At 40.3% G+C, this 12,244-nt stretch overlaps 1 protein-coding gene across 2 annotated transcripts in view; it reads left to right on the forward strand.

Annotated features, from left to right (window-relative positions):
• Nucleotides 1-219: 219 nt before the first annotated feature.
• The window catches only part of LOC138804707 (small ribosomal subunit protein mS39-like), a 34,855-nt gene continuing 22,830 nt past the window's right edge, over nucleotides 220-12,244 (forward strand). Inside the window, exons 1-7 of one of the 2 annotated variants that reach the window (XM_069989154.1) lie at nucleotides 264-335; nucleotides 2,131-2,241; nucleotides 4,373-4,425; nucleotides 4,546-4,582; nucleotides 9,164-9,209; nucleotides 11,371-11,439; nucleotides 11,979-12,083. In XM_069989154.1, the coding sequence (XP_069845255.1) occupies nucleotides 2,228-2,241; nucleotides 4,373-4,425; nucleotides 4,546-4,582; nucleotides 9,164-9,209; nucleotides 11,371-11,439; nucleotides 11,979-12,083 (324 nt within the window). In that variant the 5' untranslated portion in view covers nucleotides 264-335; nucleotides 2,131-2,227. Of the gene's footprint in view, nucleotides 336-2,130; nucleotides 2,242-4,372; nucleotides 4,426-4,545; nucleotides 4,583-9,163; nucleotides 9,210-11,370; nucleotides 11,440-11,978; nucleotides 12,084-12,244 lie in introns of both variants that reach the window. The other variant, XM_069989153.1, reaches the window with a different exon arrangement.

Genomic DNA, 12,244 nt, shown 5'->3' on the forward strand with positions numbered 1-12,244 from the left:
ATTCACCTTTTTCCTCTTGAAAACCCCGACAGATATAAGACGCAATAAAACAGTATATTAAAGAAATTTCTTCCGCCTAAATGAAAAGTATTCAACCTTTAACTCTTGTGGCAAACATTTTTTAACCACGAGCTTGCAATCCCCCCATTTCTAGCTGAGCTATTCCGGTCCCGCCTATGACCCTGAAATTTGAGGGCATTCCCAACATGCTCTGCGAAGAAGCCAAAGATGGCGGCGGCTGCGTCTGCCCGGTGGCTGCGGGTCCATAGCGGGCTTTGCTTGCCACAGACGAGAAGTAGAGGGGCAGGTGTGTGTGCACGAGGACTCAGATGCAGGTAAGAGAAACTTGGCAAAGTTACGAGGAAGATCCTGAAGTCAAAGTTAGTTGTTTTTTTCCCCTCAGGCTTTGTGGAGAGGGAATGGCGTGCGCATGCGCTTGCGCGTTCTCCTGTCCTCGTGTGTTTCTCCCCGCCTCCCTCGGGCGGCACGAGGAGACGCAGATTTGAAAGTAGGTTCGAAATGTATGGATCGTGTGTGTGTCTGTGTGTGTGTGTTCGTATACATTCATACACATATATGTGACTGGCCTCGGGGATTGAACCCAGGACCTTGCGCTTTTGCTTGGCTTGCTTATTCATGACTGGCGCTCTCCCGCCTGAGCTTTGCCTCTGTTTCAGCAGATTGCTTGTTAGTTGGAGTCTCTTGGACTTTTCTGCCCCGGCTTACTGCAATCATCCTCTGTTCTCTGTTGGGTACCTAGGATTACAGGTGTGAGCAACTAACGTCCAGCCCGAAACACATGTTCTGTCTCCTTTTTTGGTGCTGGCCCTGGAGCTTGAACTCAAGGCCTGCGCGGTCCTTGAGTTTTTGTGCTCAAGGCTAGGCCTCTACCAATTGAGCCCACCTCTCTACTTAATAGATTTTTTTTGGGGGGGGCGGTTAATTGGCAATAAGAGCCTCACGGACTTGTTCTGCTGGGGCTGGCTTTGAACCGTGATCCTCCCATCTCAGCCTCCTCCTGACTAGCTAACCTTACAGGCTTGAGCCACCGGCGCCCGACAAAATACATGTATACTTTATGGAGGTGTTCATTGGTTGTTTGCCGTACCCTTGAGTTGGTGGAAATGTTCGCGAAAGTAGGATCCTGCCCTCGTGGCGCTTACATTTCAGTAAAATGACTTGTAAAAAATAATTTCCCCTTTCTTTCTTACTCTTTCCAGTCTGGTCTGAGGCAACCGGAAGAAATAATAGATTTTCCCAAATGAAAGTCAGTGGAATGAGGGAGAGAGATGGAGGTGGGGTACTTATATCGGTATGTCACAATGAAATGCCTCCTTTCCCTGTAAAACTAACAGAAGTCTTTTAAAAAGTAAAAGACTGGGGCTGGGAAGGTGGCTCCCTGGGTTCCATTCCTCAGCACCATATAAGCAGAAAAAGCCGAAAGTGGCGCTGTGGCTCAATTGGTAGAGCGCTAGCCTTCAGCTGAAGAGCTGAGGGACAGTGCCCAGACCCAGAGTTCAGGCCCGACGACCGACCGAAAAAATAAAAGGTAAACCCAGCGCTGGCCTGTAGTCCTAGCTACCAGAGGCTGAGATCTGAGGATCACTGTCCAAAGCCAGCCCAGTCAGGAAAGTCCACGAGACTCTTATCTCAATTAACCACCAGAAAACCGGAAGTTGTGCTGTGGCTCTGAGTGGTAAAGCTGGCCTTCAGGGGAAAAAAAAGTTTTCAGACAGTGCCCAGTCCCTAACTTCAAACCCCATGACAGCAAAAAATTTTAAAAAAATAAAAAAAGGTAAAAGGCAGTCTATAATCACCACTGTGGGCTGAATGTTGTAGGAACTTTGGACCAAAGAAATTGATATGTTTTCACAAAGGCACAAAAAAGGGATATGGTTAGAGCTTGGAGTTCTTTATTAGCTTTAAAAAAAAATCACTGCCAACAGCGGTCTTGTGGAAATATGGAAGCAATAGTGTATAGTGAAAGGTTGAAATAAACTAATTTTTATTTTATGTATGTTATGTTGGAATTGAACTCAAGACCTCATGTGTAGTAATTTTTGCATCTATCTGAGCTACATACCCAGCTCAAGATTGATTCAGTTTGCTTTTTCTTCACTTTGATGATAGACAAATTTTCTCATCAGTTGACTGGAGCCAGTAATAAGCCATCTGAAAACTGAGGAATAAGTAAGCTGTGTAACTTACTACACGCACAAGCCTACGGATGCTTACTCATGCGTATGTACTTTCCCTCTATTACCCTGAAAATGAAATGCAAAAACATTGCAGTTGGTTTGGCTGAAGCCTATACATACTTCAATTCCAGCCCTTTTCCTGCTAAGTGATTCTACCCAATTTTTACATGACAATAGCATCCCTTATCATTGTTAATACAATAGTGATCTTGGTACTAATGTTGTGAGAAACAGGTAGCATGACTTGAAAAAACATCCTTAGCAGAGAGGTATTTGTGCCTTAAAATGCTGTTTTGGAGGCTGGATTTCACCCGTTGAGAGAGTTTTTGTTTAATATGCTTAAGAGCCTGGTAACCCCAGCACTCTCAAATAACCCTCCACCACCACCACCACCCCCCAAAAAAGTTGCTAAAACAATGCCTAACGCTAGATAATCAATGGAGGAAGTATTTTATGTGTAATAACTTTTCTGAATCGTTCTGATGCCATTTAGATGGTAATACATGGGTCATATTAACTGTATATTATCTGTAATGCTGACTATTTTTAGGCTATTCAGTAAGAATAGGAATGTAATTAATCCATGAGTGAGATATTTATTTATTTGTCTTTTCTTTTTTGGTACTGGGGATTGAACCCAGCTAGGCAAGTGCTTTGCCACTGAGCTACATCCCAGCCCATTTTTTTTTTTTTTTTTGTCTGTCAGTTGTGGGGCCTGAACTCTGGGGCCTGGGCGCTGTCCCTCAGCTCTTCAGCTTAACACTAATGCTCTACCACTTGAGCCACAGTGCCACTTGCAGTTTTTTCTGCTTATGGGTGCTGAGGAATTGAACTCAGGGCCTCATGCATGCAAGGCAAGCACTCTACCACTCAGCCACTTTCCCAGCCAGAGTGAGATATTTTAAAACCTAGTAATGAGCTAATCAGTCTGTGTTTTGGGTAAAGAGAATTTGAACCTCTGGGGAAAATAATAAGTTCCCAATCTGAATTAAACTTAATTTATTTTGGTATATTTCTGTTTATTAAAAGTTGAGCCAAGTGCCAGTGGCTCTTGTGTTAGATTCCTCGATACTCAGGAGGCTAAGATCTGAGGCTCATAGTTTTAAGCTAGACAGGATAGGAAAGTCTGTGAGACTCTTTATCTCCAGTTAACCACCAGAAAACCAGAAGTGGTGCTATGGCTCAAAGTGGTAGAATGCTAGCCTTGAGTGAAAAAGCTCAGGGACAGCACCCAGCCTTTTTTTTTTTTTTTTTGTCGGTCATGGGGCTTGAACTCTGGGCTTGGGCGCTGTCCCTCAGCTCTTCAGCTCAAGGCGAGCGCTCTACCACTTGAGCTACAGCGCCACTTCCGGTTTTCTGGTGGTTTATTGGAGATAGGAGTCTCACGGTCTTTTCTGCCCGGGCTGGCTTTGAACCGCGATTCTCAGATCTCAGCCTCCTGAGTAGCTAGGATTACAGGCGTGAGCCACCGGCGCCCGGCAGCACCCAGCCTTTAAGTTCAAGCCCCATGACCAGCCCCTGCCAAAAGTAGACTATAAGACAATAAGGTCATAACTGACTTTAACTTTGTCATAATTGTTTTAAATAAGATATGCCTATACTATTAAGAGTATTGTCCACATACAAGCAAGAGCTTAACCCCAAAGTGTTTTCGATTTCCAAAATTGAAGTTCCATTGTTTTTTAAACCAGCTGTTTCAATTGTTCCAGTGCTATGAAAATTTTACTTTTCTTTCCTTGATTTTTTTTTGTAATATAAGTGCCTGCTTTAAATTTTTTTGGCCTTCTTTTTTCTGTATCTTGTATCCATTCTTTTTTTTTTTTTTTTTTTGTCAGTCATGGGGTTTGAACTCTGGGCCTGGGCTCTGTCCCTCAAGCTCTTCAGCTCAAGGCTAGCACTCTACCACTTGAGCCACTGCGCTACTTCTGGTTTTCTGAGTGGTTTATTGGAGATAAGAGTCACACAGACTTTCTTGCCTGGGCTGACTTTGAACCGCGATCCTCAGATCTCAGCCTCCTGAGTAGCTAGGATTACAGGTGTGAGCCACCAGCGCCCAGCTACATTCTTAAACCATATTGAACATATATAAGCTTTTGTCCAGTTTGATTGGGATAACTTGGAAATTTTGATTCAAAATGCACTTAAAAGGAAAGTTTTGTTTTTGTTTCTTACAGATTTTATTCTGGAAGTGCAGCCCTCCAAAAGGTTGAAGGAACTGACACAATAGGTATACATATGTATACATATTTGTTTATGAAAAAGTATTGAAATAATTCCACTTTTAAAATCACATTGTATTCCTTTGTAGTTGTAATTAAGAAACATTTATTTTGTTTATTTCTCTAAGGGATTGAAGAAGTAGTCATTCCAAAAAAGAAAACTTGGTAAGTATTCAATCATTGTTCATTCTGCAAGTAGTTGAATGTTTCTTATAAGGGTCTGAACCATGTAAACAAACCTTAATAGAGACTAACAATGATTGTTTTGGAGTATAAACTTTTTGTGAGTACTGGTACTGAAGCTTAGACTCAGGGACTTACTTGTCTTTTGCTCTGTTTTGTTTATGACTGGTATTCTACCACTCAAGCCACACCTCCAGTCTGGCATTTTGCTGATTAGAAATCAGATTCTGGGCTGGGAATGTGGTTTTAGTGGTAAATGCTTGCCTAACATGGAGGAATCCCTAAGTTCAGTTCCTCAGTGCCACATACACAGAAAAGGTTGGAAGTGGTGCTGTCGGGCAAGTGGTAAGGTATTAGCCTTGAGCAAAAGAAGCTCAGGGACAATGCTCATGCCCTGAGTTCAAGCCCCATGATTGGCGAAAAAAGAAAAGAAAGAAGAGTCTCACACATTTTTTTCCCTTTGGACTGTGTCCTCAGATCTCAGCCTTCTGAGTAGCTAGGATTACAGATGTGAGCACTGGTATCTGCCTAAACCTTATTTTTAATAATACAAGTTGTACATATACATTTACTTTAGAAATGGATTGATAGATAAACCCTTTTAATTTTTAGTAACCATATGACATTTCAATGTATAGGCATTCAGATTCATTTCTGTCTTTATAGCCTAATCAAGAGAATCAGAACCAAGAAAAGTAATGCAGTTATGTAGAAATGAGGCATTTCCCTGATGTTTTTCAAGTTATTGCCAACCTCTATCCCTAAAGAAATACTATAGGAAATGCCACAGAGTAATCATTTGGAGATTGTGCCACAACCTGCTGGAGTCACCTGCACATTTTATAATCTTATAGTTGTCTGTTAAATTAAGTAACTTTATATAGACAGCTAGAAGGAATACAGAATATGAGGTCAAGTCTGATTGTTTGATATTAATGAAGTTTATTTTTCTTGAAAGTACAGCAGTTTGGCAATGCATAGGATTGTCTAATTGGCTTTAGAGCCACCCATGGATTTGGTTTAAAATGTGTATTCCTGCAGATATTTTTTGTCAACCCTAAATTATGAAACCCACAGATACACAGCACAATGAGATAGCGGGACATGATGGTGAAAGATCCTAGTGGTAAGGGGCCAGGCAGACCTGTTGAAAATACAGTATTAGAATATGGAAAGTAAGGTAGTTGATATTAGTTGGGAATCTAAAGTCTATATGGTCTGTGAGCTAAGAATGGGTGTTACATTTTTATAGAGTTGGTAGGGACTCAGAAGAAGACAAGATGAAATGTTTAAATTGTATGAAACTCAAATTTAGGTTAAACTTTTGGAGGACAAACTTACTTGCTTGTTCACATAACTTTAGCTGCTTTTATGCTATACTTCAGAGCTACATAGTTTAGAAAGTATAGTTTGCAAACCTTAAAATATCTTTCCCTTTACTGGAAAACCCTTGGTACAAACCTTCTGATTTCTAGGTTTGGGAATCTGTGCTTTCAGACCCGGGAGAGAAAAAAAGTCTGTCTTTGTGAAGGATCTTTAAAGCTATTTCTTGAACCACACAGATGTCATGGAAGACCTGAATAAATTGTAGGGAGTCCTTGTGTATTTTACTGTATGAATATGGTGTGCTAAAAGGTGGTCTAAAGAGGTTAATGACTGATTGAAAAACTATTTTAAGGAGGACAAAGGAGTCCGGTTATAATCAGTGCATAGGCAACTGGATTCAGAAAAGAAATGCAAGTAGAGGATATGGGAAAATGAAGGCTCAAAGGTATTTTTTGATGGGACACTAAATTGGAACAAGAGGAGGGAAAATTGGCAAAGTCAAAATTTACTGTCTCTGTAACTCACTGATAAACCACTCAGGAAGAACACTCGCATATAACCCAAGGACATGGATGAGAATATTCTACATAACCTAGGGCTAGAAATAGCCTGCATGCCTATTGTTCAATGAATGAATAGTAAAAATGGTTATCATGCCATAAAACACTTGAAGTTATTAATTAGGTCTATGTATATTTATGTGGATAATACAGTCAAACATAAACAAATGTATAGTAACAACTTTTATTTTGTTTGAAATAGGGCTTTACTAGGGGCTGGGAAGGTGGCTCAGTGGTAGAGTGCTTGCCTTGCATGCAAGGCAAGGCATGAGGCCCTGGGTTCTATTCCTCAGCAGCACCTAAGCAGAAAAAGCTGTAAGTGGCTCTGTGGTTCAAGTGCTAGAGTGCTCACCTTGAGCTGAAGATCTGAGGGACAGCACCCAGGCCCAGAGTTCAAGCCCCATGACTGACCAAAAAAAAAGTGGGCTTTACTATGTAGCATATGTTGACCTCAAACTTACCCTCTTTTCTCAGCCTCCCAGGTGCTGGGATTGTATAGATGTGTGCTACTATGCCTGATTCCTTTTGTCTTTTTTTTTTTTTTTGAGTAGGTAGCTTACATGTGAATGAAAGAACCTTCAAAAATTCGGGAAAAAATGCATATTAAACTCAAGTTGGGGTAGAATCACAAGAAGACACCAGACACTTTAGCCTTAACCTGTAAACCTAGAAATTGGTTGTTACAGTACTAGGGATTGAACTCAGGGCCTTAAACACCACTCCTGATGCTTGTACAGTAAGCACTTCTGCCCTGTTTTTGTTTTTTAGGCTTTCTTTTTAAAAATAATTTATTCATTGTGATAGTTTTTTTTTTGTTGTTGTTGTTGTTTTTTTGCCAGTCCTGGGGCTTGAACTCTGACTGGGCACTGTCCCTGAGCCTTTCTGTACTCAAGCTAGTGTTCTACCATTTGAGCTACAGTGCTACTTCCGGCCTCTCTGTTTATGTGATGTTGAGGAATTGAACCCAGGGCTTCATGCATGCTAGGCAAGCTCTCTACCACTAAGCCGCATTGTCAGCCTGTGTTGGCTGTTTAAAGTAATATGATCTGTGGTTCTACCTACCAGAGAGGCTAATATTGGGATGATTATGATTGGAAGCCAGCCTATGCAGAAAAATTTGAGACTTTTTTTTTTATCCCGGAGACAATGAGAAGCCTAAAAGTAAATGGTTTGTGCCTGCCATTGGTAGTTCACATCTAATCCTAGCTCCTCAGGCTGAGATCTGAGGATTGCCTTTGGAAGCTAGCCCTGACAGACTTTATCTGAGTCCCTGAGACTCATCTCCAGTTGACCACTGAAAAGCCAGAAACAGATGTGGCTCAAGTGGTAGAACACCAGCCTTGAGTGAAATAGCTAAGAGACAACACCCAAGTCCTTAGTTCAAATCCCAGTGCAAGTATACATATGCATATGGGCATGCATGGATCAAGGCTCATGCATGTGCCTAGGCAGAAAGTACAATCCTATAATAAAAAAAATAAGTAGCACAGTAAGACCTCTGGCCTCAAGGCTATAATCCTAGCTACTTGGGAGGCAAAGATCAGGGGATTGTGGTTCTAGGCTAGCCCACACATAAGATTATTTGAGACTTAATGACTGGGTATAATAGCATACAACTTGCTATCCCCAGATACACGAAAGGCTGGATGCAGTGGCACATGCCTCCCATTCCCAGTTTACACAGGGAAGCACAGTTCCACTTCTGCATTTTTTCTGTGATTAAGTAGAGATAAGGGTCTTATGGACTTTCTTGCCCAGGTTGGCACTGAACCATGATCCTCTGATCTCAGCCTCCTGAGTAGCTAATATTACAGGCATGAGCTACCAGTGCTGGGCTTGTCATCAGGTAATATATATAGTTAGGCGGTGCTACACTAGGAGGTACATCAGAGGGAATCTGGGAATTCAGTAAGGATGCATATAACAGTAGGAGCCATTCTCTTATTTCCTAAGTTAAGAACCAACAATGTGGATGGTAAAGGCAATAGTGGTCCTGAAAGAACGCATAATAAGAAAGACTGAAGGCTTGAATCAAGTGGTAAGAGTACATGTCTAGCAAGCAAAAGTCCTCAGTTCAAATGCTAGTATGTATGTCCCCCTCACCCCCCCACCCCCAAAAAAAGTATGTAGGAAAGTAGATTTAAAAAGCTACAAGACAATTTTATTAGGTGAATGTGGAAATCATTAGCCCTAAGTAGGGTGACATTAAGGGCTAGGACAGAGAGTACAGTAAAGCAAATGGAAGAACATATATGAACCATCATCATTTGATGGTGGCAAAAGAACTACATTTTGCTCATTTGTTCTTGGGAGATAAGTACTGGCTATATGTGAAACCTAAATTGAATTATTGACTAAGAGTAGAATCACTGGTTCTCAGTGTGAAGAACCAAACTGGGGTTTTGTTTTTGGTAGTAATACTAGCTTAGGCTTAAGCACAGGGCTTGGGCACTGTCCCTTAGGTGGATTTTTTTGTTTGTTTGTTTGTTTTGCTCAATACTGGTGCTATAACATTTGAGCCACACCTCTACTTCTGGCTTTTTGCTCATTAATTACAGATAAATGCCTCATGGATTTTACTGCCTTTCAACTTGGATTCTCAGATATCAGCCTTCTAAGTAGCTATGATTGTAGGCAGAGGCACCAGCACCTGGCTCACTTGTCATTTTATTCTTAGGGATAAAGTGGCTGTTCTTCAGGCACTTGCATCCACAGTAAACAGGGTAAGTAAGATTGTTAAAACCTTGACTTAGTTCATTGCCATTTATCTCTGTATGTAGTGTTTATATACCATATTACTGTTTTGTTTTTTGGGGTTTTTGCCAGTCCTGGGGCTTGAACTCAGGGCTTGGGCACTGTCCCTGGCATAGATGAGTAGTTTGGTATAGTGGGAATCAGGAATTTGATGTGAAAGGAGATGAGGTAATATCATGGATACTGCTGTTTTTTTAATTTTAACTTTTAATTTTTTGCCAATTCCAGCTTTTGAACTGAGGGTCCCAGGCTTGTTTGGCTGGTATTCTACCATTTGGTCACACCACCAGCCTGGCTTTTTTGCTGGTTGTCAGCGTTCCCTTGTAGCACCCAGCTGCCTATTGAAGAATTTTTAGCTGGATTGTGATACAGTCAAAAAAGTTCTTTTCTTTTTTTTTTTTTTTTTTTTTTTTACTTTTTAAATTTATTTTTATTTCTTTATTGTGAAAATACTGTACAGAGGGGTTACAATTACATGGATAAGATAATTAATACATTTCTTACCAAGCATTGTGGCCTCCTCCTTTGTTTCCCCTTCCCATCTCCCCCCACCCAAATAAATTCTAGGAAAGACAGCAATGTCAAAGTAGGAAACTTGTATACTTGTAAGTATGATGAAGACCTTAACAAACCCCTTTCCCTCTAACCTAGTTCTTTTACCATCTTCCTCTTGACTATTCCAGCCTTATAATTACTTAGTCTTAAGTTTTGAGAATTGTCTTATGCGTCTTTCTGTCTTGTTTTACATTAATAAAACTATCATTTATCTTTGAAAAGATGACCCTCCCTAATAAAACTGCGTGGGATATATTCAATTCTTCCAGCAGCAAGTAATCACATGTGAAAAGGCTACCAAAAAGGCTTAGTAAATATTATTCAGGCAAACTATAGCTAACATACCAGGTTCCATACTTACAGAAGGAAAGTAGTTGAAAATAAACCACATTGGACAAAAGCTTAAGCCCAGCAAGCCATGTTTACCAGGTCTAGGAATGTTGAGAATATTCACAGAATCCAAGGTCCTGAATACCAGTTATGGACCATCCTTAGAAACAGGCCTTTTGACAGATAGTGCTTTCAGGCTTGCTAATTTTCTATCCAATATCCACATTCCAAACACTTGTCATCAGTACTACCACTTAGTCATCTTGTGTTTGGTTGAGTTCAATGAGAAGAGCCTCACTTGTGGCATGGCTCACAAATGGCTGCGAAAGCTAGAGCGAGAAACTGCTTCCGAACTTTTCCTTTCTAGCTTCAGGGAATCTGCCTCAGGCAACTCCTAGTTACTAATACGAGGTGTCAAGGACCCCATTCAAGAGGTTTAAAATACAGGGTGAGGTTTTGCTATTTATAAAGCCCCAGAGGATGAGGTAGGGGACTGAGGAGAATAGTCTGTATTCCTAAATTAATTCTAAATGGACATTCTGTTCAGATGACCTAATTTAGAGTTTAAAATAGTAGAAGTCTTAGCATACAGGTATGGGGATTTAAGCCATTACTTATGTAAGTTTGTTGTAGTTTTGCCTGTCCTAGTGCTTGAGCCAGGGTCTGAGTGCTGTCCCTTAGCATTTTTGCTCAAGGCTAGTACTCTACCATTTGAATCACAGCTCTGCTTCTGGCTTTTCTGGTAGTTAATTAGAGATGAGTCTCACAGGCTTTTCTGCCCAGGCTGGCTTTGAATTGTAATCCTCAAATCTCAGCCTCCAGAGTAGCTTTAGGATTACAGGTGTGAGCCACTGGTGCTCAGCTCTTGCTTTAAGTTTTGTATAACTGTAGAACAGGCTTATTGAGTTGATAGTACAATGATATGTTAGTAATGTGTTTTCTGTTTCCTTAGAGACATATATAATCTGTATATATGTTTATATGTATATTACATGCAGGTATATTATGTGCATGTAACTAAAAAATCTGGGACTCTATCTCCAATTAACCAAAATGCCAGACTGGAGGAGTAGTGTGTTTTCTTGCCTTGTACAAGAAAACAGAGAGAGAGAAAAAAAGAAAACTGAGCAAGAGCACAAGTTCAAGCCCCAGGACACAAAACAAAAATCAGTTTACGGAATTTATGTTCATAACTAAAATTCACAAGGCTTTATTAGATCTAAAAAGATGTCTGTTTCTTTACAGGACCCCACAGCTGTCCCTTATGTATTTCATGATGACCCTTACCTTATACCCACATCCGCTGTGGAATCAGTGAGTATTTTCATGTAACATTTCTAGTACCTCTTTTTCTTCTTAATCTTACTGGTTAGTGTGTATAGTTAGTGACAAATTACCAGACTAAACCATTACTTTTCAAAAAAATTTTTGCTGTTGTCTTTGGGGAATGTTTTAGTTTTTACTTAATATTAGGGCTTTTTAACACTGGAACGAACTATTTCAGTTTAACTGTTGTTTTATATACTTTGAGATCTAGATAAAATATGGCCTGAAATTGTGTCACCTTCATTAGGAGAGTTGGATATATAAAGTACTAAATTGGTTTCTTTAATAGGGTGTCTTACCCTGAATCCTGGGCTGGCCCTGAATTCAATCCCCCTGCTTCACCTGCCCAGTGGCTAGGATTGTAGGTGTATACCACCATGCTTCATTACATAATTTGAGGTCTTATTGGGGTTTCATGTATTGTTGCATTCTTGCAGGAAGAGAGGAATTTTTTTCTGGGCTTTGAACTTACTCCAGTCTAAATTGCATGTAAATGCCAATTTGTATGTATTGCTTTTTTCATATAGCGTTCATTTTTATTGGCAAAGAAGTCTGGAGAGACTGCAGCAAGGTTTATTATTAATTCATACCCCAAGTATTTTCAGAAGGACATAGCTGAACCTCATATACCGGTAAGGACAAGGAGTTATGTTTTTCATATAACTTAAATCATATTTTCATAGCTAATATTTACTATTTGAGTCCTCTCAGTATTCAAATGAAACCCCTTTACTAACCTTCTCTTGCATGGATTTGCTCTTCAGCCTCATATTTACCTCTTTGGCTTCTGTTA

The sequence above is a fragment of the Dipodomys merriami genome, unplaced genomic scaffold (genome assembly GCF_024711535.1).
Source record: "Dipodomys merriami isolate MVZ:Mamm:240054 unplaced genomic scaffold, mDipMer1.0.p SCAF_37, whole genome shotgun sequence".
In the NCBI taxonomy this organism is placed as follows: Eukaryota; Metazoa; Chordata; class Mammalia; order Rodentia; family Heteromyidae; genus Dipodomys; species Dipodomys merriami.